The sequence below is a fragment of the Schistocerca piceifrons genome, chromosome 1 (assembly GCF_021461385.2).
Source record: "Schistocerca piceifrons isolate TAMUIC-IGC-003096 chromosome 1, iqSchPice1.1, whole genome shotgun sequence".
NCBI classification, from domain to species: domain Eukaryota; kingdom Metazoa; phylum Arthropoda; class Insecta; order Orthoptera; family Acrididae; genus Schistocerca; species Schistocerca piceifrons.
The window spans coordinates 1,232,956,250-1,232,981,877 of record NC_060138.1 but is presented as its reverse complement, the minus strand read 5'-3'; the positions used below and the strand labels follow the sequence as shown (position 1 = coordinate 1,232,981,877).

At 44.5% G+C, this 25,628-nt stretch overlaps 1 protein-coding gene across 1 annotated transcript in view; it reads right to left on the bottom strand.

Moving 5' to 3' along the window:
* LOC124780123 (Down syndrome cell adhesion molecule-like protein Dscam2) overlaps positions 1-25,628 on the bottom strand; it is a 372,570-nt gene that overhangs the window by 205,170 nt on the left and 141,772 nt on the right. The window contains exons 5-7 of the mRNA XM_047253757.1: positions 23,100-23,251; positions 7,905-8,183; positions 2,376-2,521 (exon numbers count right to left, since the gene is read on the bottom strand). Of these exons, the coding sequence (XP_047109713.1) occupies positions 2,376-2,521; positions 7,905-8,183; positions 23,100-23,251 (577 nt within the window). The remainder of the gene's footprint in view (positions 1-2,375; positions 2,522-7,904; positions 8,184-23,099; positions 23,252-25,628) is intronic.

Sequence of the window (25,628 nt, the reverse complement as noted above, 5' to 3'; positions counted from 1 at the left end):
TTTACTCATTCTTTTGCACTTCAATCGATTTCGCTGTTGTCTCACAGTTTACCACCATCTGCGAAAATAGTCTGTCAGCAGGAACAGATGTGCTGGCTACTGTCAAATATTTAAACGTGATTTTACACAAATTTTCAAATTGGGATTTCATAATATTTTCCATATTTCCAACGGATTTTAGTTTAGTTTTTCTACAAGGTTTTTCAGAAAGTTCATCAGAAAAACTATCTTGAGGTTTATTACTCTTCAGATTCGATGTACTAATTTATGATGTTCAATTCATAATAAAAAAAGTCGAATTCAGTATCTACAATTCATGAAAATTTCGGGATTCCTTAAGTTTTACTACAGCATTTGCACAAACAATAGAATCTTACAAGTCCGTTATTCTGGGCGAGAGTCCGTCTGTCGCGGTTGCGCCCTCACAGGTGACGAAAATGATTTAAGACAACAAAACGAATGAGGAGGTACTCTACTTGGACCAGAATAACAGAGTGGCTGACTGCCAGTAGTGTGCAGGACAGCTACCACAGTAAGAAGCAGTCAAAGCACGAGTCTGGTAGCCGCTCTGTCCTGTGGACAGGGAACGCCAGCCACCGTCCAGACATAAATGCGGGACACGGTCACCCTGTCGTTCAGTCACAGGAAGCACCTGATGAAGACGTCGAGATACGACGTCCGTCGAAACATTGTGTTAGAGAAACGGAGACCACCGGCAGTACACCCGATTCAACGAGATGTCACAAAATCGCCGGGAAAGTCTAAGAAATTACAGCTGTCATATAGTTCTGTCATCTCAGCTGCGGACGACAATTGCGGCTTATACCACAACTGTTGTTTGCTTTGTTTCCCTCTGCGGTATTTGTCTTTTATGGAATGTGAGGTGCTAACTATGAAACGGCTTAGCAAAGTGATAAGACTTAAAAAAATGAACACAAACAGTCTTCATTTTTTGGTAACCGGTTTCGGTAAACTTTTGACGAACTTCAGACCCACATAGAATGATGGTAGGCGGTGGCGTTTAATGGAGCGGATGTTATACTCCTATAACACCTTGAACGCCAACTGCTTATGAAATGTTCACAAAATTAAAGTGATAAGATTATTATGATCCTGCAAAGCGAATTCAATACTGCACATTAACGGGAAACTTTGCGAAATGCAGGAAGATCTGCAGCGGATAGGCAGTTGGTGCTGGGAGTGGCAACTGACCCTTAACATAGACAAATGTAATGTATTGCGAATACATAGAAAGAAGGATCCTTTATTGTATGATTATATGATAGCGGAACAAACACTGGTAGCAGTTACTTCTGTAAAATATCTGGGAGTATGCGCACGGAACGACTTGAAGTGGAATGATCATATAAAATTAATTGTTGAGATTCATTGGGAGAGTCCTTAGAAAATGTAGTCCATCAATAAAGGAGGTGGCTTACAAAACACTCGTTCGACCTATACTTGAGTATTGCTCATCAGTGTGGGATCCATACCAGGTCGGGTTGACAGAAGAGATAGAGAAGATCCAAAGAAGAGCGGCGCGTTTCGTCACAGGGTTATTTGGTAAGCGTGATAGCGTTACGGATATGTTTGGCAAACTCAAGTGGCAGACTCTGCAAGAGAGGCGCTCTGCATCGCAGTGTAGCTTGCTGTCCAGGTTTCGAGAGGGTGCGTTTCTGGATGAGGTATCGAATATGTTGCTTCCCCCTACTTATACCTCCCGAGGAGATCACGAATGTAAAATTATAGAGATTAGAGCGCGCACGGAGGCTTTCAGACAGTCGTTCTTCCCGCAAACCATACGCGACTGGAACAGGAAATGGAGGTAATGACAGTGGCACGTAAGGTGCCCTCCTTCACATACCGTTGGGTGGCTTGCGGAGTATAAATGTAGATGTAGAACTTGCTCAGTTCGGTACGACTCAGCTGCTGCTAGGGAGCCATGTGCGCTTGCGCGTAGAAACGATCCGACCCCTCCCCCTCCCCCCTTTTCCATGGTCAGCTGGCGATCGCTTTGTTATTATCATCGAGGTTTAGATTCGCCAAGTGCATCGAAAAAAAATCATCGATGCTTCGCATATATCGAAGTGTTAACGATCACAGATTCATTTTGATGCATCGACATTAAACATCGCCCGTCCCCAACTGTAGATGACATCGCTGTTGCTAATGCGCATGCGTGAGGGCAGTCTTACCTCTACTATTTGTATTCATGTTGTTGTCCTCTCTTTAAAAAGGTTCGATCGTTGCTTTTGAAACACATCTGGTTCTGAAGAGTGATGCCGTCAGCTTTGTCGCTGATGACTTTTAGAAAGTTTACTTGAACCATTCACTTCATTTCTATGGCTAAGTGTACCGTGAGGTATTGAAATTACCTGCAAAGACTTGGGAATGGGCGCGTTGTCCTTGAGCCATGAGAAGCGTATGGGCAGATCTCCTGACGAGACGGTGCAGCTGAGCTGTGCCCTCGCGCCCTCCTGGATGTTAGCCGGGAAGAAGATGGGCTCCAGCACTGGAGGACCTGCGGACAGCACGTCAGTTATCACTCTCGAAGGCCGCAGATAGTCAAAATACTTTCAAATACCTTCCGGGAATTCAGCCAGGCAACACTTTCAGCGACCGCCGATACTTCGGCGGGGGAACACCCCGCCATTTTCAAGGCAAACTGCAACGGACAGGCGGCGTACATGCAAATTTAAAACCTCGGTTCTCGGACTGAAGCAGGAAAGATAACACACACACTGAACACTAGTGCCACCAAAGATGACCAAAGTCAGAGCTATCGATAGTGAGACTATGAATTCGCAGGTGAGGTAGCATTGACTCTGTCCCTCTGTTTTTTGACAAGGGAGAGAGTCGGATTCCAAACAGAGTTTAAACAGAAACCTCCATCCCTGTTTACGAGGTTGCTCGCTAATTTAATCTCAACTGACTCCCTAATAACACTGTTCCAATAGCTGGACGTGCATGCCAATATCTCGGTGTCATTATATAACATGGGGTGACCAGTATCCAAGCAACGTTCGGCTATAGCAGATCTATTTGGCTGCTGTAAATGTCACACACGATTACAGAAGTCAAATAGATCTGCTATTGCCGAACATTATTTGGATACTGGTCACCCCATGTTATTATATAACACCGAGATATTGGCATGCACGTCCAGCTATTGGGGCACTGTTATTAGGGAGTCAGTTGAGATTAAATTAGCGAGCAACCTCGTAAACAGGGATGGAGGTTTCTGTTTAAACTCTGTTTGGAATCCGACTCTCTCCCTTGTCAAAAAACAGAGGGACAGAGTCAATGCTACCTCACCTGCGAATTCATAGTCTCACTATCGATAGCTCTGACTTTGGTCATCTTTGGTGGCACTAGTGTTCAGTGTGTGTGTTATCTTTCTTGCTTCAGTCCGAGAACCGAGGTTTTAAATTTGCATTTACGCCGCCTGTCCGTTGCAGTTTGCCTTGAAAATGGCTGGGTGTTCTCCCACCGAAATATCGGCGGTCGCTGAAAGTGTAACCTGGCTGAATTCCCAGAAGTTATTTGAAACTTGTATACGCCAGGAGAAACTCAGGTCTCACAGTCAAAATACTGTTGCATTAAACATTTTTTTAGAGACGTGCTGCTGGAGAAAAGGCGTGTTATAGTACTTATTCCTTTATTCGTCATTGAAATGTAGATGTGGAGCTGCAATGAAAAAACAAAGCGTAATGTAAAAGTATACACACTTGACAAGGACAATATGCTACTTCAATTTCGGATTATCCGTACTTCATTAGTCGCTTATCGAAAGCTATGGTGATCACGTTATACCGACATTTGCCATTAGCTGTTTCAGTTCGCTGTGGTCTAATCGCATCTTTGAAACTCCACGTTCACACTTCGATGATGAATAAGAGAAGAAGAACACGGGAACTTCAACGTTGGCATGTATGAGTCTGTAAATATTGCATGAGTTAACATGTAGGGTGTATCGTAATTAATAGCGTAAAGTGACACAGTTGAAAGTATACAACAATAGAACGAAAAACCGAATGGAAATATATTAGCCTTGATCACCAGTATAATTATATTCGTGACCAAGACTAGTGCATTTCCATTCATTGCTGAAAATGTCGCAGACAAGTTTTGTCAGTGAAAACAAGACGGATCGAAAGAAGTAAGTAAAGTGTTTATTAATTCAAAAGTACTGTAATCATCATAAACTGTTAACACATTTATCCCACTCTCAGACGAGGCGGTCAGTGCCTTCATGGAAAAAATGTTTGCTGTTGCCTACGTAACCATAACTGTACCCAGGCGTACACCTCTTCGTCCGAAGCAAATCGCCGGCAACGAACATCTTTCTTCTGGGCTCCAAAAATATAGAAACAGCATTGGGAGGGATCGGGACTGTACGGAGAACGTGTAAGGGATTCTCAGCGAAACTTCTGCAACGTAGTCGAAACAACCTTGGCAACATGTGGGCGGGTTTTATCCTGGCTCAGAATGATGCCGCCGTCAACATTTCTGGGCGTTTGGACTCGATAGAGCGCTTCAGTTTTTGAAAAGTGGCCACGTACCACTGTACGTTAACTGTGGAATCATGTTCCATAAAGTGAATGAGCAGACACAGTCCCAATCTCCCCACATGCCATTTCCATATTTTTGGAGTCCTGAACAAAGCCATTCGTGGCCGTCAGTATGTTTCGGACGCAGAGGCAAACGCCTGGGCATAATCGTGGTTCTGTAGGCAACTGCAAACATTCTTCCATGAAGGCGTTGGATGGTTGGTTGATTCGAGCGAGTGGACCAAACAGCAAGGTCATCCGTTCCATCGGACTAGGGAAGAAGGAAGTCGTCTGTGCCCTTCCAAAGGAACCATCCCGGCATTTGTCTAAAGCGACTTAGGGAAATCACGGAAAACCTACATCAGGATGACCGGACGCGTGTTTGAACTGTCGTCCTGCCATATGCAAGTCCAGTGTGCTAACCACTGCGCCTCCCCGCTCGGTCATGAAGACATAGCCCATCTTCTCACAGTGGGCTAACTGTGTTATCATTTATACGGATTACTTTTGAAACAGTAAACTATACTCCGAAGAGACCTCGGAAGACCCAACGGTACTGATCGAATGCTGTGTCATTCACAGCTGACAAGGGAACCTCCCCATCGCACCCCCCTCAGATTTAGTTAGAAGTCGGCACAGTGGATAGGCCTTGATAAACTGAACACAGATCAATCGAGAAAACAGGAAGAAGTTGTGTGGAACTGTGAAAAAATAAGCAAAATATACAAACTGAGTAGTTCATGGGAAGATAGGCAACATCAAGGACACTGGGAACGCGGGAGCGCCGTGGTCTCGTGGTAACGTGAGCAGCTGCGGACGGAAGGTCCTTGGTTCAAATTTTCCATCGAGTGAAAAGTTTAATTTTTTATTTTCAGTTTATGTGACAAATTCTTATGTTTTCATCACTTTTTTGGGAGTGATTATCACATGTACAAGAAAACCTAAATCGGGCAAGCTAGAAGAATCTTTTTACCCATTCGCCAAGTGTACAAGTTAGGTGGGTCGACAACATATTCCTGTCATGTGACGCACATGCCGTCACCAATGTCGTATAGAATATATCAGATGTGTTTTCCTGTGGAGGAGTCGGTTGACCTATGACCTTGCGATCAAATGTTTTCGGTTCCCTCTGGAGAGGCACGTCCTTTCGTCTACTAATCGCACGGTTTTGCGATGCGGTCGCAAAACACAGACACTAAACTTATTACAGTGAACGAAGACGTCAATGAACGAACGGAAAGATAATAACTATGCAAAAATAAAGAAAATAAAATTTTCACTCGAGGGAAGACTTGAACTAAGGACCTCTCGCTCAGCAGCTGCTCACGCTACCACGGGACCACGCGCTCCTGAATTCAATTTGTCCATGATGTTGCCTATGCGACCCGTGGACTACTCAGTTTGTATATTTTGCTTATTTTTTCACAGTTCCACACAACTTCTTCCTGTTTTCTCGATTGATCTGTGTTCAGTTTGTCGAGGCCTATCCACTGTGCCAACTTATAACTAAATCTGAGGGGGGTGCGATGGGGACGTTCCCTTGTGAGAGGCCTCACTGGATGCAGATATGGAGGGGCATGTGGTCAGCACGCTGCTCTCCCAGCCGTCGTAAGTTTTCGTGCTCGGAGAATCTACTTCTCAATCCTATAGTTGGCCTTACAAGGGCTGAGTCCACCCAGTTTGCCAACAGCGCTTGGCAGACTCTGACGTCACCCATCCAAGTGCTGGCCAGGCCCGCCCGATAGCGCTTACCGTCGGAGTTCGGACAGGAACCAGTGTTACCACTGTGGCAAGACTGTTGGCCCTGTTTAAATAATAAACAGATTTCTTACTTGGAAATTGGAAATTTGTGGTAAGGTCTTATGGGACCAAACTGCTGAGGTCATCGGTCCCTAAAAACTTACACACTACTTACAAGGGAACCGCCCCATCGCACCCCCCCCCCCCCCCCCCAGATCCCAGATTTAGTTATAAGTTGGCACAGTAGATAGGCCTTGAAAAACTGAACACAGATCAATCGAGAAAACAGGAAGCAGTTGTGTGGAACTATGAAAAAAAAAGCAAAATATACAAACTGAGTAGTCCATGTGCAAGATATGCAACATCAAGGATGACTTCAGCTCAGGAGCTCCGTGGCCCCGTGGTTAGCGTGAGCACCTGCAGAACGAGAGGACCTTGATTCAACTATTCCATCGAGTGAAAATTTTAATTTCTCTATTTTCGCAAAGTTATGATCAATCCGTTCGTTCACTGACGTCTCTGTTCACTGTAATAAGTTTAGTGTCTGTGTTTTGCGACCGCACCGCAAAACCGTGCGATTAGTAGACGAAAGGACGTGCCTCTCCAACGGGAACCGAAAACATTTGGTCGTAAGGTCATAGGTCAACCGATTTCTCCACAGGAAAACACGTCTGATATATTCTATATGACACTGGTGACGGCATGTGCTTCACACGACAAAAAAATGTTGTCGACCCACCTAACTTGTACACTTGGCGAATGGGTAAAAAGATTCTTCTACCTTGCCCGATTTAGGTTTTCTTGTGGATGTGATAATCACTCCCAAAAAAGTGATGAAAACATAAAGGTTTGTCACATAAACTGCAACAAATGAATGCAACAGTTTCACAGTCGCACAGTTTTCCCTGTGCTCTGTCAAAACATACGTTTTTAACGTTTTCAAATTTTTCCTTGTGCAGACCGTCAAATCCTGCATATGTCCAAGCAAATCTGAACATGTCCTGGAATTTTGGAGAGCGAAGTTGATTATGTGTGAGTACCTGAACTTTGATAATTGTCTGAAAACAAAAAATTAAACTTTTCACTCGAGGGTAGACTCGAACCAAGGACCTCTCGTTCCGCAGGTGCTCACGCTAACCACGGGACCACGGCGCTCCTGAGCCCACTTTATCCTTGATGTTGCCTATCTTGCACATGGACTACTCAGTTGGTATATTTTGCTTATTTTCTTCGTAGTTCCACACAACTTCTTCCTGCTTTCTCGATTGATCTGTGTTCAGTTTTTCAAGGCCTATGCACTGTGCCAACTTATAACTAAATCTGGGGGGGGCGGCTGCGATGGGGAGGTTCCCCTGTTAGTCTAGCTTAAACTAACTTCCGCCAAGAACGACACAGACACCCATGCCTGAGGGAGGACTCGAACCACCGACGGTGTGGAGGGGGGGCGGTGGGGAGGGGGGGGGGGGTGGGGAGCGCCGCGCGAACCGTGACAAGACGCCCAAGACCGCGCGGCTACCACGCTCGGCAGTTCTTACTTTTCTTTCCATCTGTCTCTGTTTCATCTGACTGCCGCTTATAGGATCGCGTGCGGCTGGCAAGCAGCGCCACACTCACTGGTGACGGCCAGCAGCAGCTCGCCGCTGGCGACCTCGCCGGCGGCGCCGCGCACTTTGCAGACGTAGGCTCCCGCGTCGGCCGCCGGGTCGACGCGCAGGATGTGCAGCGCGGCGCCGCCGTCGCGCAGCTCGTGGCGCAGGTCTGCGGTGAGAGGGGCGCCGCGGCGCTCCCAGGAGACGCCGCTGACGGGGTGGCCGGCGTACGGGCAGCGCAGCGTCACGTCGGCGGCCGCCACGGCGCGCACCGGCTCCCCCAACTGGCGCACGTACGGCGGGCCTGCGGACGTCCAGGGGCAGCGCTGCACTTAGAGACTGCGGCTCAACGAAAAGACGCGGCTGGCCATTAACTTCAGAACTCGTGCCGAACGAAGAACAATGTCGCCTCGAGACGTACATTTTTCACAACTATACAAAAATGCAGTAAGTGAAGCAGGCAAAAAGGAATACAAACGTCTCAAAAATGAGATCGACAGGAAGTGCAAAATGGCTAAGCAGGGATGGCTAGAGGACAAATGTAAGGATGTAGAGGCTTATCTCACGAGGGGTAAGATAGATACTGCCTACAGGAAAATTAAAGAGACCTTTGGAGAAAAGAGAGCCACTTGTATGAATATCAAGAGCTCAGATGGAAACCCAGTTGTAAGCAAAGAAGGGAAAGCAGAAATGTGGAAGGAGTATATAGAGGATGTGTACAAGGCCGATGTACTTGAGGACAATATTATGGAAATTGAAGAGGATGTAGATGAAGATGAAATGGGAGATACGATACTGCGTGAAGAGTTTGACAAAGCAGTGAAAGACCTGAGTCGAAACAAGGCCCCGGGAGTAGACAACATTCCATTAGAACTACTGACAGCCTTGGGAGAGCCAGGCCTAACAAAACTCTACCATCTGGTGAGCAAGATGTATGATACTGGCGAAATACCCTCAGACTTCAAGAAGAATATAGTAATTCCAATCCCAAAGAAAGCAGGTGTTGACAGATGTGAAAATTACCGAACTATCAGTTTAATAAGTCACAGCTGCATAATACTAACGAGAATTCTTTACAGACGAATGCAAAAACTGGTAGAAGCCGACCTCGGGGAAGATCAGTTTGGATTCCGTAGAAATGTTGGTTCACGTGAGGCAATACTGACCCTACCACTTATCTTAGAAAATAGATTAAGGAAAGGCAAACCTACATTTCTAGCATTTGTAGACTTAGAGAAAGCTTTTGACAATGTTGACCCGAATACTCTCTTTCAAATACTAAAGGTGGCAGGGGTAAAATACAGGGAGCGAAAGGCCATTTACAATTTGTACAGAAACAAGATGGCAGTTGTAAGAGTCGAGGGGCATGAAAGGGAAGCAGCGGTTGGGAAGGGAGTGAGACAGGGTTGTAGCCTCTCCTCGATGTTATTCAATCTGTATATTGAGCAAGCAGTAAAGGAAAGAAAAGAAAAATTCGGGGTAGGTATTAAAGTTCATGGAGAAGAAATAAAAACGTTGAGGTTCGCCGATGACATTGTAATTCTGTCAGAGACAGCAAAGGACTTGCAAGAGCAGTTGAACGAAATGAACAATGTCTTGAAAGGAGGGTATAAGATGAACATCAACAAAAGCAAAACGAGGATCATCGAATGTAGTCGAATTAAGTCGGGTGATGCCGAGGGAATTAGATTAGGAAATGAGACACTTAAAGTAGTGGTCGAAGTAGAGAGGATATGAATTGTAGACTGGCAATGGCAAGGAAAGCGTTTCTGAATAAGAGGAATTTGTTAACATCGAGTATAGATATAAGTGTCAGGAAGTCGTTTCTGAAAGTATTTGTATGGAGTGTAGCCATGTATGGAAGTGAAACGTGGACGATAAATAGTTTGGACAAGAAGAGAATAGAAGCTTTCGAAATGTGGTGCTACAGAAGAATTCTGAAGATTAGATGGGTAGATCACGTAACTAATGAGGAGGTATTGAATAGAATAGGGGAGAAGAGGAGTTTGTGGCACAACTTGACAAGAAGAAGGGACCGGTTGTTAGGGCATGTTTTGAGGCATCAAGCGATCACAAATTAAGCATTGGAGGGCAGCGTGTAGGGTAAAAATCGTAGAGGGAGACCAAGAGGTGAATACACTAAGCAGATTCAGAAGGATGTAGGTTGCAGTAAGTACTGGGAGATGAAGAAGCGTGCACAGGATAGAGTAGCATGGAGAGCTGCATCAAACCAATCTCAGGACTGAAGGCCACAACAACAACAAGCCTTTACTGCATATAGGGGACCAAAAGTACTGTTGTTTTTCTGGGCGAAACAGGATTTTACAAAATCATATGAAGAAATATATACTTTTTCTTGTGCCTTTGTGCTGCAGGGTCGGCATGGTTATGAACTAATTTGCCGTGATACTTTTAAGGTGTGTGCTCATGCCCTTCCTGTCACCACCCCGTTACTTCCCTCCCACTCTCAACACGCCCTCACCACCACCCTCGGACAGAAGGAATGTGTGCACCCCTAACTGTGTGCGTTATTCATCATAAAATGAGCGAAAGTTTCTTTAAATGTTTGCGGATCGTGTAGCTGAGGTGGGAATTGGGTACCAGCACTGTAATTACCTAGTGAGATGTGGAAAACCGCCTAAAAATCGCAACCAGGCTGGCGAGCGCACCGACCTTCGTCGTTAGTCCATCATGCAGATTCGATCAGGGGCCGGCGCACCTCGTCCTCTCGGAAGCGGCTATTTTACATGCACGTCTATCCGGGCGGGTACGAACAAATATACGTGGCCTGCCAGAAAAAGTGAAGCACCCAGTAGGCACGTTTGTACGCCAATGCAAGTTCTTACTCGTTGATATTATTGGCAGGAATGTAAATTATAACAGTGGCAATTGTCTGTGAGAAGTGGAATGCTGATCAGAGTGCGTTAGTGATGTTCGTGTTTAGTGTTGTTACCAGGCCTGCGCCATTGGTCGGAGACTAGCATCGAGCGGACTTGAGGGTTGCCGACCTATGCGTTAGGATGCCGTTAAAACCACGACACCAGCGGTTGAGTTTGGAGTAGGGCAATGACAAAGCTTGCACTGCTGATGAATAACGTTACATTGCTTTCAGCGATGTACCGCGAGTGTGCACTACCCCAGAGGACTATCGTCAGACACTATGGCGACGATCTGGAGAGAAGTCCCATTCGCCCAGTGATTTGAGAGTGACAGCAGTGTTACTACTGTCTCCCTGGTGTGACAAACCATCTGATCTGACTTCAGGTGACAGTTGGTAGTGACTGAAGGAAGTGTGACGGCACAACGGTACGTCACGGATATCCTGCGGCCTCATGCAACATTCTCTTGGTGCAGTTTTCCAACACGGCAATGCTTGTCTACACGTGGTACGTAATGCTGAGCACTCGCCCACGAACTGCAGAAGTCCCGAGTTCGAGTCTCTGTCCGGCACACAGTTTTAATTTTCCAGGAAGTTTCAGCAAAAAGCATGCACCTAGAAGAGATTTGATTCACAGTATCGAAGACAAACAAGTGCCCGCAATTCTGAAGGTTTACATTTTAAAGACTATGTTTACCGGACATCTTGTTCTTGTTTTGGTCCACACTATCATCTCTGAAAGTTTCCCGGTTCAGCTGTTGTTCGACCCGTATAATTTGACCACTGGGTAAAAATCTGAATATGAGCTTGCATATCATTTGTTACTACCACAGTCATGACACTAGTGGTTGATTGAGCGTCACGTTTTATTAGGCGCTGTACTAAACGAGTTGTTTCTTGTGACCGCAGAGGACAGCTACTAATATGGTTAGTGGTTCAAATGGCTCTGAGCACTATGGGACTTACCTTCTGAGGTCATCAGTCCCTTAGAACTTAGAACTACTTATACCTAACTAACCTAAGGACATCACACACATCCATGCCCGAGGCAGGATTCGAACCTGCGACCGCAGCGGTCGCGTGGTTCCAGACTGTAGCGCCTAGAACCGCTCGGCCACCCCGGCCGGCTATGGTTAGTGCCCCTGTCCAGAAACACTCGTATGGGATGATCCAGTCCAGTGTAATGGATGAAGATGCTGCTTAAATCTTCTGTGATTATTCAATAGAATTCTTCTAGGTGTGTGGCCGCATGCATAAAATTCTTCGGCTTTTTAAACACTATTGCAAATGGCCTTCCTCAGGGCGTTTTTGCTAATTGTTGATTCAGAGAACTTTTGGATCTTGTATACCAGCGGAAGAGGCTGTTACCGTAATCTTATTGGGTATACAGAATGAAGGGAAGAGTAGTTACGCGTCCTTATTGGTTGTTGTTGTTGTTGTGGTCTTCAGTCCTGAGACTGGTTTGATGCAGCTCTCCACGCTACTCTATCCTGTGCAAGCTTCTTCATCTCCCAGTACCTACTGCAACCTACATCCTTCTGAATCTGCTTAGTGTATTCACCTCTTGGTCTCCCTCTACGATTTTTACCCCCCACGCTGCCCTCCAATACTAAATTTGTGATCCCTTGATGCCTCAGAACATGTCCTACCAACCGATCCCTTCTTCTAGTCAAGTTGTGCCACAAACTCCTCTTCTCCCGAATCCTATTCAGTACCTCCTCATTCGTTATGTGATCTACCCATCTAATCTTCAGCATTCTTCTGTAGCACCACATTTCGAAAGCTTCTATTCTCTTCTTGTCCAAACTATTTATCGTCCATGTTTCACTTCCATACATGGCTACACTCCATACATATACTTTCAGAAACGACTTCCTGACACTTAAATCTATACTCGATGTTAACAAATTCCTGTTCTTCAGAAACGCTTTCCTTGCCATTGCCAGTCTACATTTTATATCCTCTCTACTTCGACCATCATCAGTTATTTTGCTCTCCAAATAGCAAAACTCCTTTACTGCTTTAAGTGTCTCATATCCTAATCTAATTCCCTCAGCATCACCCGACTTAATTCGACTACATTCCATTACTCTCGCTTTGCTTTTGTTGATGTTCATCTTATATCTTCCTTTCAAGACAATGTCCATTCCGTTCAACTGCTCTTCCAAGTCCTTCGCTGTCTCTGACAGAATTACAATATCATCGGCGAACCTCAAAGTTTTTATTTCTTCTCCATGGATTTTAATACCTACTCCGAATTTTTCTTTTGTTTCCTTTACTGCTTGCTCAATATACAGATTGAATAACATCTGGGAGGGGCTAGAACCCTGTCTCACTCCCTTCCCAACCCCTGCTTCCCTTTCATGCCCCTCGACTCTTATAACTGCCATCTGATTTCTGTACAAATTGTAAATAGCCTTTCGCTCCCTGTATTTTACTTCTGCCACCTTCAGAATTTGAAAGAGAGTATTCCAGTCAACATTGTCAAAAGCTTTCTCTAAGTCTACAAATGCTAGAAACGTAGGTTTGTCTTTTCTTAATCTAGCTTCTAAAATAAGTCGTAGGGTCAGTATTGCCTCACGTGTCCCCATATTTCTACGGAATCCAAACTGATCTTCCCTAAGGTCGGCTTCTCCCATTTATTCCATTCGTCTGTAAAGAATTCGCGTTAGTATTTTGCAACCGTGACTTATTAAACTGATAGTTCGGTAATTTTCACATCTGTCAACGCCTGCTTTCTTTGGGACTGGAATTATTATATTCTTGTTGAAGTCTGAGGGTATTTCGCCTGTCTCATACATTTTGCTCACCAGATGGTAGAGTTTTGATATTGGTATCTGTATTAATCCTTTTCATTTGTGAAATTAGACATTCACGATGGTGTTTGCTTAATTGCTTGCCAGTGGTGAAAATAGGCGAATGAGAAACGGCGTGCAGCTGTGACGTAGCGCTGTTTAGTTGCTACCTAGTGCCGGCTGAGGCATGTACCGCTTGCATACTGCAACTTTCGCTGAACCAAGAACATTTTTTATTCTGTGATTCTTGAGTTTCTCCCGGCTGTTCCAACGCGCGACCGTGGCGCGGGGCGCGGGGCGCGGACGGCGGTGGGAGTGCGCCTCGGGCGGAGGGTATTTAAATCGGCCGCTGCCGCGACCGAACCCAGTTCCCCCTGAGCAGCCATAGCGTACGGATCTCCGTACCGGCACGTTCACAGGAGCTCAGTCCGTCAGTTCACCTGATGATGGCGACATGTATGATCGCCGAAATATTGTGCCCGTTGGACACTGTAGACCGGCAGTACACCCGTGGATATTTTGATTATTTTTTATTCTGTTGCTGCTTCTAAAAATGAGCTTAATACCTGTTCGCGTTCCGTGACCCCTTCAACGTATGGTAGCAGGGCGACAAGTTGCGGTTCCGTTTTCACTTCCCTCTTGCCTTCACCCTTTGTCGCCATACTTTTTATCTATCATATCATGCCATAACCACTGACTTAGGTTTTGCAGTTCGTCCTTCATATGTTCTTCATCGCTAATCCTGTGGGTCCACTTGGTTAAAATATGGAGGACGAATTTCTTCTGCGTAGAGTGAAGAAGGGAGGAGGCATGTAGGTACTTGTCTGAGCTGATGGGCTTTCTATATACTCTGTAGCCAAGTTTGCCATCAGCTTTCGGTAAACGTCAACATCGATGGAAGTCATAACCCCCATTCTTTCCTATCTCCATAGTGAACTGGATTTTGCTGTGATGCTGATTGAGGTGTTGGTGGATATTCTTTAGCTCTTCTTCTCGCGTGGCCAGGTAACAAAGGTGTTATGAACATAGCGAAGCCAGCAATCTGGGCGTCATGGTGCGGACTGGATTGCTGTTTCTTCAAATGCTTCCGTAAAGATATCTGCTGGAACAGGCGAGAGAGGGTAACCCATAGCTACATCGTCTGTCTGTTCAAAGAATTTCTCTTTCCGCCTGAAATAGGTGATCGTTAAACAGTGGCGCACTAGCTCGCAGACATCGGGTGCCGTATGTTCCTCTATGATTTTCACGGTATCTGACACTGGTACATTTGTGAATAAAGACTTCACGTCGAAGCTGACCATCAGGACAGCAGCCAAGATACACTATTCTTTCAAAAGTGCTACAAAATAGGAAGAAGCCTCAACATATGCTTCTGCGTGGCTCACCAAATGGCGAAGCTTCGAAGCCAGTTCTTTCCCTGGACTGTAGGTCGGTGAATTAATGCTATTCGCAATGGCCGTACAAAAAAGCCTCTTTGTGGATCTTTGGTACACTGCATATCCTTGATGCCTGTCGAATATTATACATTGACATTAACAATGCGGTCATATATCAAGAGGAATTTTATTGACTGTAACAACGGCTGTGGAAGCTGTGACGAAGCAAGCTGGGATAATTTTAATTCACCTCTTGTTTTGCCATCTGTTTTGTTACTTTTGACAGATTACTCTTAAAATACGTGAGATTAATCTGCAGTTTCATAAAAGAGAAAGATTGGCCTTCAGTTTTAAAGTAAATAAAACCAGGTCTCAAAAATGGTTCAAATGGCTGTGAGCACTATGCGACTTAACTTCTGAGGTGATCGGTCGCCTAGAACTTAGAACTACTTAAACCTAACTAACCTAAGGACATCACACACATCCATGCCCGAGGCAGGATTCGAACCTGCGACCGTAGCGGTCACTCGGTTCCAGACTGTAGCGCCTAGAACCGCACGGCCACTCCGGCCGGCAAAATCAGATCTAATTTTGTGCTTAGTTTTATGTATGTAATTGATTTTCTAATTTATTATGACTATTCCTAGTTAGTACCGTGATTATTTCGTAACTTAAATTCGATTGTTGACATTTAAACAAGTATAAATACTGTAATAAGTGGAAAAATTGGGAAGACGAAGTACTAGTAATTTTAAAGTATCTCTTTAGCTCTATTCAAAAACATGTTAGCAAAACCGGCCCTTCATTAATTCCAAAGCAATTAACAGTTTTGTCAATAGTATTGTTCACGTAACTATATTTGTTAAAGTCACGCTTTAAACAAATAATTCGGCTTAACTCTTGCAGTAGAAGAAACTGTTAAAAAGAACCCATGTTTCGATGTATTCAGTTAAATTAATGAGTTAAATTTTAATTGTAGTTTCTGTAAATTTAATTTTAAAAGATGTGCAGTTTCAGCATCAATTATTGTGATGATTATAAGGGTCCGCTTTTTGGTCGCGACACAGTCAGCCCACGGCCGAGTTCCAGACGAGTAACCTTTGCTGGTTAGAACAACAAAAATGCTTCAAACTAACTGCGGAACAAGTGTTAAACAATTATGCCGTTCGTAAAAACAGTGACTGTGTCTGCTACATACGTACCTGAATATTCTTCAAGAACTGCGAACTTTGCGGTTAGGTTTTACTGCACATACATTTTCAACAATAAACTATTGTAGCAGTATGTGGAGTTTCGCCTGCAAACTATTGATGAGACTTCTCGAAAGTTAAACAATAGTGCACTGGCCATATAATTGTGTATTTCTGGGGGGGGGGGGGGGGGGGGGGTTGTGAACAGTGAAATTAAAGTACTGTAAAACGTAACTGTGCATCTATCGGCTACATCATTTAAAGTAGTCAGTGCGGAAATCCACAACCCATTTTTCAGCCAGTGTAGCAACGCAGTACGAAGACACCGAGTACAGTCAACAAGCATCAATCGACGAAGAGATAAATAAAGCAGGTGGAATCGCCAAAAAGCCTCCGCTTACGTGCAACCAACCTGTATGGGTAGGAAGTCTACGAAACTTTCAGGCAGCCTGAAACTCTGCGGCTAAAATAAGGTAAACTGATGAATGATCTTGTCTTCTTGAAGCTATGCAGGGACACCAGTGTACTGCCAAAAGTCTTATGGCTGGCATCCCATTAAAAATCAAACAAGACGAAGAATATATGTGTGCAAACAAGCCAGCAAACCTTTGTTGCGGGAAAGGATACGCCACATTCATTTAGTCTCGACACAAACGACAGAAAATTGTGGGAACTGAACCTCTTTCTGACTGGAAAATGGATATGGATGATTGGGAGAAGGTCGACAGGTTAACTTTTCAACAAGCCACAATAACGAGCGATGGTACCACCATCCGTTAGATGAGGTAGTACGACAAACTGCAGCAGAAGACGATGGAGGAAAGACTGCTACTGGACATTAGACAGTTAAATTGGAAGGAACACATAGAAAATGTTGTGGGGGAAGGCTAACCAAATACTGCGTTTTATTGGCAGGACACTTAGAAAATGTAACAGATCTACTAAGGAGACTGCTTACACTACGTTTGTCCGTCCTCTTTTAGAATACTGCTGCACAGTGTGGGATCCTTACCAGATAGGACTGACAGAGTGCATCGAAAAAGTTCAAAGAAGGGCAGCGTGTTTAGTATTATCGCGAAATATGGGAGAGAGTGTCACTGAAATGATACAGTATTTGGGCTGGACATCATTAAAAGAAAGGCGTTATTCGCTGCGGCGGAGTCTTCTCACGAACTTGTTTTGTTGACACTGACCTACATAGGGAGGAACGATCACCACGATAAAATAAGGGCAATCAGAGCTCGTACGGAGAGATATAGGTGTTCGTTCTTTCCGCGCGCGCTATACGAGGTTGGAGTAGTAGAGAATTGTGAAGGTGGTTCGATGAATCCTCTGCCAGGCACTTAAATGCAGAGTATGCATGTAGATGTAGATGTAGACAGTGGTTAACCTCTCCAGTGACATCTTAAGCGGTGCAGCCACAGAAATTCTGGCCAAATGAATAAATTTCACAATCGCACCGAAACTAGTTGCGAAAGAAGACATCATCGAATCTGTTGATGCTACGGTTCGTCACCTACCACAAACTGGGGCGGAGAACATCCGGCAAGAAACGGTGCAAGTCGTGACTCACGCAAAGCCTCTGAACAGCTTTCACGTAGTAGTAATACGAGCAGACAAGGGAAATCCCATCGCTGTATTGGATACGTGGATACGACAGATAACAAACGAATGGAGGATCTCCTGAGTGAACCCATTTATAAGAAATTTAATGCAGATTCGACGGCCAAGATAAATAGACTGCAGAACTGCTAAAGAGAACTAGAATGGATTCAATGAAGCCGAAAGACTCATCCCACAATTTCCACAGGCACCGCCGGCCAGATTGGCCGTGCGGTTCTAGGCGCTACAGTCTGGAGCGCCTAGAAATTTTGCCCATTTTGCCTATTTCATGTGGAATGAGAAATTCTATGAACAGACAACTATTGGTTCCCCTCTCTCGCCTATTGCAGCAGATATCTTCATAGAAGAATCTGAAGGAACAGCACTCCAGTCCGCTTCATTACGTTCAGAATGCTAACTTCGATATGGCGATGACACCTCTGTTATCTGGTCACATGGAGAAGAAGGGGCCGGCCTGGGTGGCAGAGCGGTTCGAGGCGCTACAGTCTGGAACCGCACGACTGCTACGGTCGCAGGTTCGAATACTGCCTCGGGAATGGATGTTTGTGATGTCCTTAGGTTAGTTAGGTTTAAGTAGTTCTAAGTTCTAGGGGACTGATGACCTAAGAAGTTAAGTCCCATAGTGCTCAGAACCATTTGAACCATTTTGAGAAGAAGGGCTAAAGAACTTCTACCAACACCTTAATCGTCAGCACAGGAGAATCCAATTTACTATTGAGATAGAAAAGTACGGAGTGCTGACTACCATCGACGCGGAAGTTTACCGGAAGCCCGCTAGCACAGATAGGTACCTATATGTCTCCTCTCTCTTTTACCCTATGCAGAAGAAATCCACCCTGTACACTTTAACCAAGAGGGCCCACAGGATTAGCGATGAAGAACATGTGAAGGCTGAACTGCAAAACAGATCCATTTATGAAGACAATGTTTATGGAATGAAATGATAGATAAAAGTTATAGGGACAAAGGATGAAGACAATAGGGAAGCGCAGAAGGAAGCGCAAAATATCGTCCTACTAACATATGTTCAAGCGGTCACTGAACTTGTGGGCGAAATTCCCCGACCAGCAGGTACCAAACTGGTTTTCTAAGCAACAACAGAATAAACATGTTCTTGGTTCAACGAAAGACGCAATTGACAAGCCACTTGCTGCTGGAGTTTACGAAACTGGCTGTGAGTGAGGAGTAGTGTATGTAGGCGAGACGGGATGGCCGATGAGCACAGGGATATCTGTACATGAAAGATATATCTGACTAGGACAATGCATCAAGTCAGCGGTGGCAGAATACCAGCATGAGTGTGGTGCACAGGATTTAGAGATATCCGCATACTGGCGAAACAACTACCCGAAGGAAATTAGAGAGGCGATAGACATAGCCAAGCGACCCGGCAAAATAAATAGAGAGGCTGTAAGGTGTCAGGCAAATCCAACACCTTCCGTGAAAACCCTGACATGATAGCAAATCCGGCAGTATGTCACATAGCTCCGAATAAATCCTGACATTAAATTAACCAAAGTAATACGATCAACGAGTGAGCAAATGGAATACCACAGACTAACACAAGAACGCCTAAATGCATGTCATACCTTCCCACCGTGAAACAGACGCAGTTCCGAGGGGAGAAACGAGAACAGAAGCCGAGAGCAGAGTCGTGTAGGCTAGGAGACCCTACGATAAGGGACGGACACCCACGTCGACAGCTGACCGCCAAAACCACCCCCCAGCCCATGTTAAAAGATAGAGCCCTCCAGAAGAACAGTGTAGATCTTACGATAATACTAAAAGGGCCACACCAGGTGCAAGTTTTAGCGTGAGACTTTTCGCGTCTCTGTTACGTTGCAAACGTTAAAAACATTGCCCCACCACGAAAAGTATGACGTTTCTCATTGGATAGACAGAATTTTGTAGGCAGAGCTTAAGGTTAACATTGAGACCCTGATTGGTCAGTTGAAAACACAGCCAGATAGTTTTTTTTAAACCAAATTGTAGTAAGGAGAAGGTAGGGAGAGTTGCTTCCGAGACGGCGAGATGTGAGGAGCTGCGCTGCCCGCCGCCCCCTGACGCTGCCTAACCAACGACAAGGTAATGAACGTACGCGATGCCGCATTTTTGAGCGCACAAGGCTTCACTCAGAACTGCAGAAGTCTCATCTGTTGCATCCCCTTATTGCGTAATACTAGTGACGATCGTCAATTAAAGCTCATGGTATTCAAATTTGCTACGTAAGTTAAAATCTGAAACGCGATGATTTTTTTGTTATATAATTATTGAGAAGCCACATCAGCCACTGTAATTTATGACAAGTTAGATAAGTAATTAAAGATAATTGAGGGTCACTGTAGACCATTTTGATAGTTTTATCTTTTGTGAAACTTAATTTAAACCTAGATGTGATATGGCACAGGTCATCCTTCGATCCATTGTAGAACTTGGAAACCCATTCAGGGAATATTCGTTCACATTTTTGTTGAACGCAGTTGGTTTTTATTATCCTGTATTAAAACATTTCATTTTATCAATAGTGCAATTTATAAACAATGTTTTGTGAGTAGAATAAAATTTCCAATGGTAAACTTAACTGCTTTTTCGACGTTATTTTACCAGCTAACTAAAAATAGGAAAGCCTTGAACCCCTTCCACTAAATTTAGTTAGTATTAAGATTCTTTTACAGGGAGTGCAGTGGAGCTGTCGCTGAAATCATTAAGTATTTGATTATTTCATCGCTAGTCTCACTGAACTCTTCTGAACTCTACATGTCATGTGTGGTCTGGCGTCTCCTTACCAGCAACAGGTCCCAGGTTCAAACTAGTCAATTCCCTAAAAAATACGCTTAGAGCGTCGTTGCGCGAAAGTGGTAGGGAGACACGACTTAGAACAAACAGACACCACGAAGAATGTTAGAAGGCGCGGTACATTCCGTCGTCTTGGCTGTCAGCAGTAACAGCACTACGGAACGGCTGCTCATGCGAAGCAACACACACAGGCGCGCGGAAGCCCACAGCGGCCGTAGGTACACAGAGCACTGACATGCCTCGGCCGGTGCTAGGCAGCATGTAAACAGCGTTACGTCACAGCTGCAGGCCGTTTCCACCAGTGGCAAGCAATAATGCACACACCAAACAAGATCGTCTGTTTTTAAGAATGAAAAGAAATAATGCAAACAGCTATAAATGATGTCAGACACGATTTCCCTTCATCCTCAATACCTCATAAGATTATGGTAACAGCCTCTTCCGCAAGTATATAAGATACAAAAGTTTTCTCATCCAACAGTTAGCGAAAATGCTCTGAGGAATTGCTTTTGCAATAGTGAGCGAAACGTCGGAGAATTTTATACGTTGGCAGTGCAGCCACATACCAGAAGAATTTTATTAACTGTGAAAATGGCCGCAGTAGCCTACGCTTACATTCTGTGATTAAGCTGGGGGCGGAACATCGACACGAGAAACTTCTTTCGATACACGTCACTACCGTACGACGGTCGTGATGCACTATTCAGTAGTGTTTCTGCATACTCTTATCCCTTATACTGGTATATTGGTACACCATTATACCACTATTGGTGTTCCAATTGCATCTGACTTAAGTCTGCAAACGCTGGCGTAGGGCCGGCCGGGGTCGCCGAGCGAACCGCTCAGCGCTACAGTCTGGAACCGCGCTACCGCTACGGTCGCAGTGTAAGTAGGCTGTTTAGGTTTTCTTATTAGCAACGTTACGTAGCGCTCTGTATGAAAATCACTGGCTGTGCTGTGTGCAGTCTGTGGCTAGTTGGCGTTGTTGTCTGCCATTGTGGTGTTGGGCAGCTGCATGTGAAGAGCGCGTAGCGTTGCGCAGTTGGAGGTGAGCCGCCAGCAGTGGTGGATGTGGGGAGAGAGATGGCGGAGTTTTGAAATTTGTAAGACTGGATGTCATGAACTGCTATGTATATTATGAGTTTTCAACACTATTAAGGTAAATACATTGTTTGCTCTCTATTAAAATCTTTCATTTGCTAACTATGCCTATCAGTAGTTAGTGCCTTCCGTAGTTTGAATCTTTTATTTAGCTGGCAGTAGTGGCGCTCGCTGTATTGCAGTAGTTCGAGTAACGAAGATTTTTGTGAGGTAAGTGATTTGTGAAAGGTATAGGTTAATGTTAGTCAGGGATTTTTGAAAGTCAGATTGCGCTGCGCTAAAAAATATTGTGTGTCAGTTTAAGGACAGTCATCTATAATTTTTCTAAGGGGACGTTTCAGTAGGCTCGAATCCTGCCTCGGGCATGGATGTGTGTGATGTCCTTAGGTTAGTTAGGTTTAAGTAGTTCTAAGTTCTAGGGGACTGATGACCTCAGAAGTTGAGTCCCACAGTGCTCAGAGCCATTTGAACCATTTTTGCTGGCGTAGGTCTGGCTGGAATCTGGTCATATTTCTCTTTCCCACTGCACACTGCCTCCTTCAAGAATTCGATTCCCTCCTGTCACATCTTTATCCACATCTCAACAGTCCTTTTATCACAGTGGTATAGTTCTTCCATCAGTTCCGCTAATTTAAGTGACAAATAATCGCTGGTGTTGTTGGCTACATGGTTCTTTGTTTTCATCAATTCACGTTGCGGATCTGTTTTTTTTCTTTTATCTTCGTTTGTTTGTCTTCTATCTTTCAACGGGTAATGTAATAATTGCAGTAATTTAGAACTTATTCTTCAGAGTAAAAGAAGTAGTCAGGAGCCCACGTTGTAACTGTTTCCAGTGCATTTACTGTATGAACATATGGGGCACAGTTGCTTAGCAGTAAAAATATATTTTTGCAAAGGGAGATGGCACTTTTAAACCCCTGAAGTGTCTGACACAGGATCTACCAATCACGCCAGAAAAATATCAGAAATCATGTTAAATATTTAGTAGTTTGTCTTTCTGTACATAACTATGCTTGAGCTGAGTTCTAATCTTTGCTTTTTAATGAGATCCAGAGCAAAGTTTTCGTTTCTTTCTGCTCAATGAGTACATTACTTTGGTTAGATTTCCATGTACAAAGACGTCTTTAGAATTTATCTGGACGGTAGCAAAAGGGTGGCTATAAAAATGTCCCGAAGTCTCAGGTGCCGCTTCTGGTGGAAACAATAGTTTGAGGATGGTTCATGAATCGTGGTTTGTTAGCTCATCCAGTACAGCACTAACACGCGAAAGGCAACGGTCCCAGTTTCGATTCTTGGCCCCGTACATGGTTTTAATCTTCCATGAAGTTTCAAATCGGCGTACTCGCCGCTGTAGAGTGGAACCTTATTCGAAAACTCTAATGGCCCACAGAGCGAAGCATAAACATGTCATTTTTCTGCAGTGCCAAGAGATTTGTTTGTGAGAAATCTAAACATACTCACCGTAAATATTGAGCCTGGCCTCGTAGGACACGGCACCCATTGAGTTGCTGGCCTTGCACGTGTACAAGCCGCCATCCTGTATGCGCACCGATGAGATGTTCACGTGACTGATGACGTCACCAGCTTGGTCCACGTACTGGCCAATCGTATACCTGTGACACAAGAGAAAGCAAGTGAATGGGCAAAGTGGAAAAGTAGCGTACCTGGTGCCAAGAAACTTTAGAAATAAATAATCATCTTTCGACCTACTGATCCATCTACGGTCTGGCTCTGTGTCAGTCAGTAGCTGGAAGAAACGTAATGTTAACTGTACAGCACATGGACGCTGCTCTGCAGCTCACTCTTCCCGCCTTACCAGACACCGGTGGAAGATAGTACAAGTGGTCGAGCCTCCTAATACTTAAAACTAGTCAAAGGACATATACCATCTGGTCAAAACTGTCAGAAAATTCTTTAGCGGATATTAATATCGGGTGTGCCCCTATGTCTTTATGATGGCTTTAACTCTACTGGGGACGCTTTCACTGAGGTGTCTGAATGGGTGTTGAGGAATGACAGTCCATTGTTGTTCAAAAACCTGCGACCGAACCGCCGAATCTTTCCATCAGTAAATGGGGTATGTTCTCAACTGACTCGGTTGTTTTAACCCCTCCACTGACGGAATGACCCACTTCCTACTTCCGTATGTAAAAAGCCAATACGGACTTGTAGCTGTCACGCCTTTGCGCTTACTGCTACGTATTGTAACCGTAAATAGCTCAGCCCTAATGGTAAGAGGTAGTAGTGAATTCACGTTATTAATCTTTGAAGACAGCACAGCTGCCACAAGCTCAGCTCACTTTTACTCCACTCCTACCCTCGCCATTGCACCACATTAACTAGGTGCTACATGGACCTTGCTAAATTCACTTGCGTATACATTTTTGACCGTTACTCGCCAGTATTTACCTAATGATTAGTACACTCCTAACCGGACTATTTCCCAAAGAGCTGTGATGATTGAACGGGTTCGATCCACGGCCTACAGTGCCCTACAATTCACAAGGTAACACTGCCTGCCTGACCCACTTAACTTGGTAGTGAGCTTATGTATCCAATCACCACTGCTAGCAGCAGTGGGTAATCCTATCAGCACGACGAGAGCAGCAGACTTACCGTCGAATCCTCCTGAAAATACTTATAACTACGGTCGCCAGCTCTGAAGGAGCAAAAGAATAAATCAGTTTTTTGGCTCGTTTCAAAGTGAAACGGCTTGAGTTGAATTTAAACTTAATTCTGAATATTACTATTTCTGATCATTCTAGGTGATTCTACAAAGCAAATACTCTCTCAATTTCTGTGAGTTGGCTTGGTAATTACCACCAAGACAACTTATGCAACTTAGGTTAACAAAATTCTATCCTTCAACTTATTTAATGATTTTGGATATTACTCTTTGGACAATTGATATAGAATTAGTTAAGTGACTTTACTTGAAAGGTTACTCAGAAAAATTTAAGTAACTATAAATAGGCGACTCATTCTGGTGTGACCATTGCTCTTTTCAACATTCTTATACGCTAAAGTATTCTACACCCAAAAGAATTGTAAATGAAAGAGGCGATGGTGGCCTCAGTCTGATTTCACTACACTATGTTTCAGGTTACTACACTTTACAATGAACAACATACGTCGTAATTTTACTCATTACTATATTCTGTCTTCTGCACTTGCACAAAAGAAAACTGGTATTCTCCTTTTACATGTATACGAAGTTCGACTTAACAATTGCAAGCAGTCTTGCCTTGGGTAGACGTGTCGGTGCTGGTGGTGAGATGCATGTGGCTAACGCAGCTCTTCACGCCTCATGCCCTTAATGGCGGCTGGAACAACGAGCTGTAGCACTCGTATAAGCTACTGCACGTCCGCCATAAAATCTGGGCGCAGGAACTCTTACAATCAGCCCCAGTGGCATAGAGACGGCTTCGACAACCATTCGTCGCGTTCTAGTCCACAAACGGCGACGATATTCTCCTCTTCGCTGTTGCACAATCACTTTTGCGTGAGCACAGTTACGCACGTCCGGTCACATCAACACTCCCCAGGCCATTTCATTGTTCAGTCCCTGTGTCTCCAGCTACCTCTAGCTACGCTCGTATCACCAAGAGTGGGGGCGTTCCCCTACCACCTTTTCACCGAAATCATTTAGTATTTAAGAATATTTATATTTATTACCCTGGAGTTCATACCAGTCATAATAATTTACTACTAGCGCTTTATAACATTAAATCATACAGTAATAACTTATAATTACCAAGAAAAAGAATACATTTGACTCCGAGAGCTTAGTGCATTGTCTGACAGGCAGCGCTAATTCCCAGTTTCGCCAATAGATGGCATCAGGGTGCACTCCCTGGCAGTCTCACACCAGCGCGCCCGTTTCCGACGCGCGGGCTCCAAATTACTGTCAGCCCACCATCATTTCAGTTCCGTTACACATGCCCCACTTCTTATTGAAGTATCTAACAGTGATAATTCAATAAGAAGTCT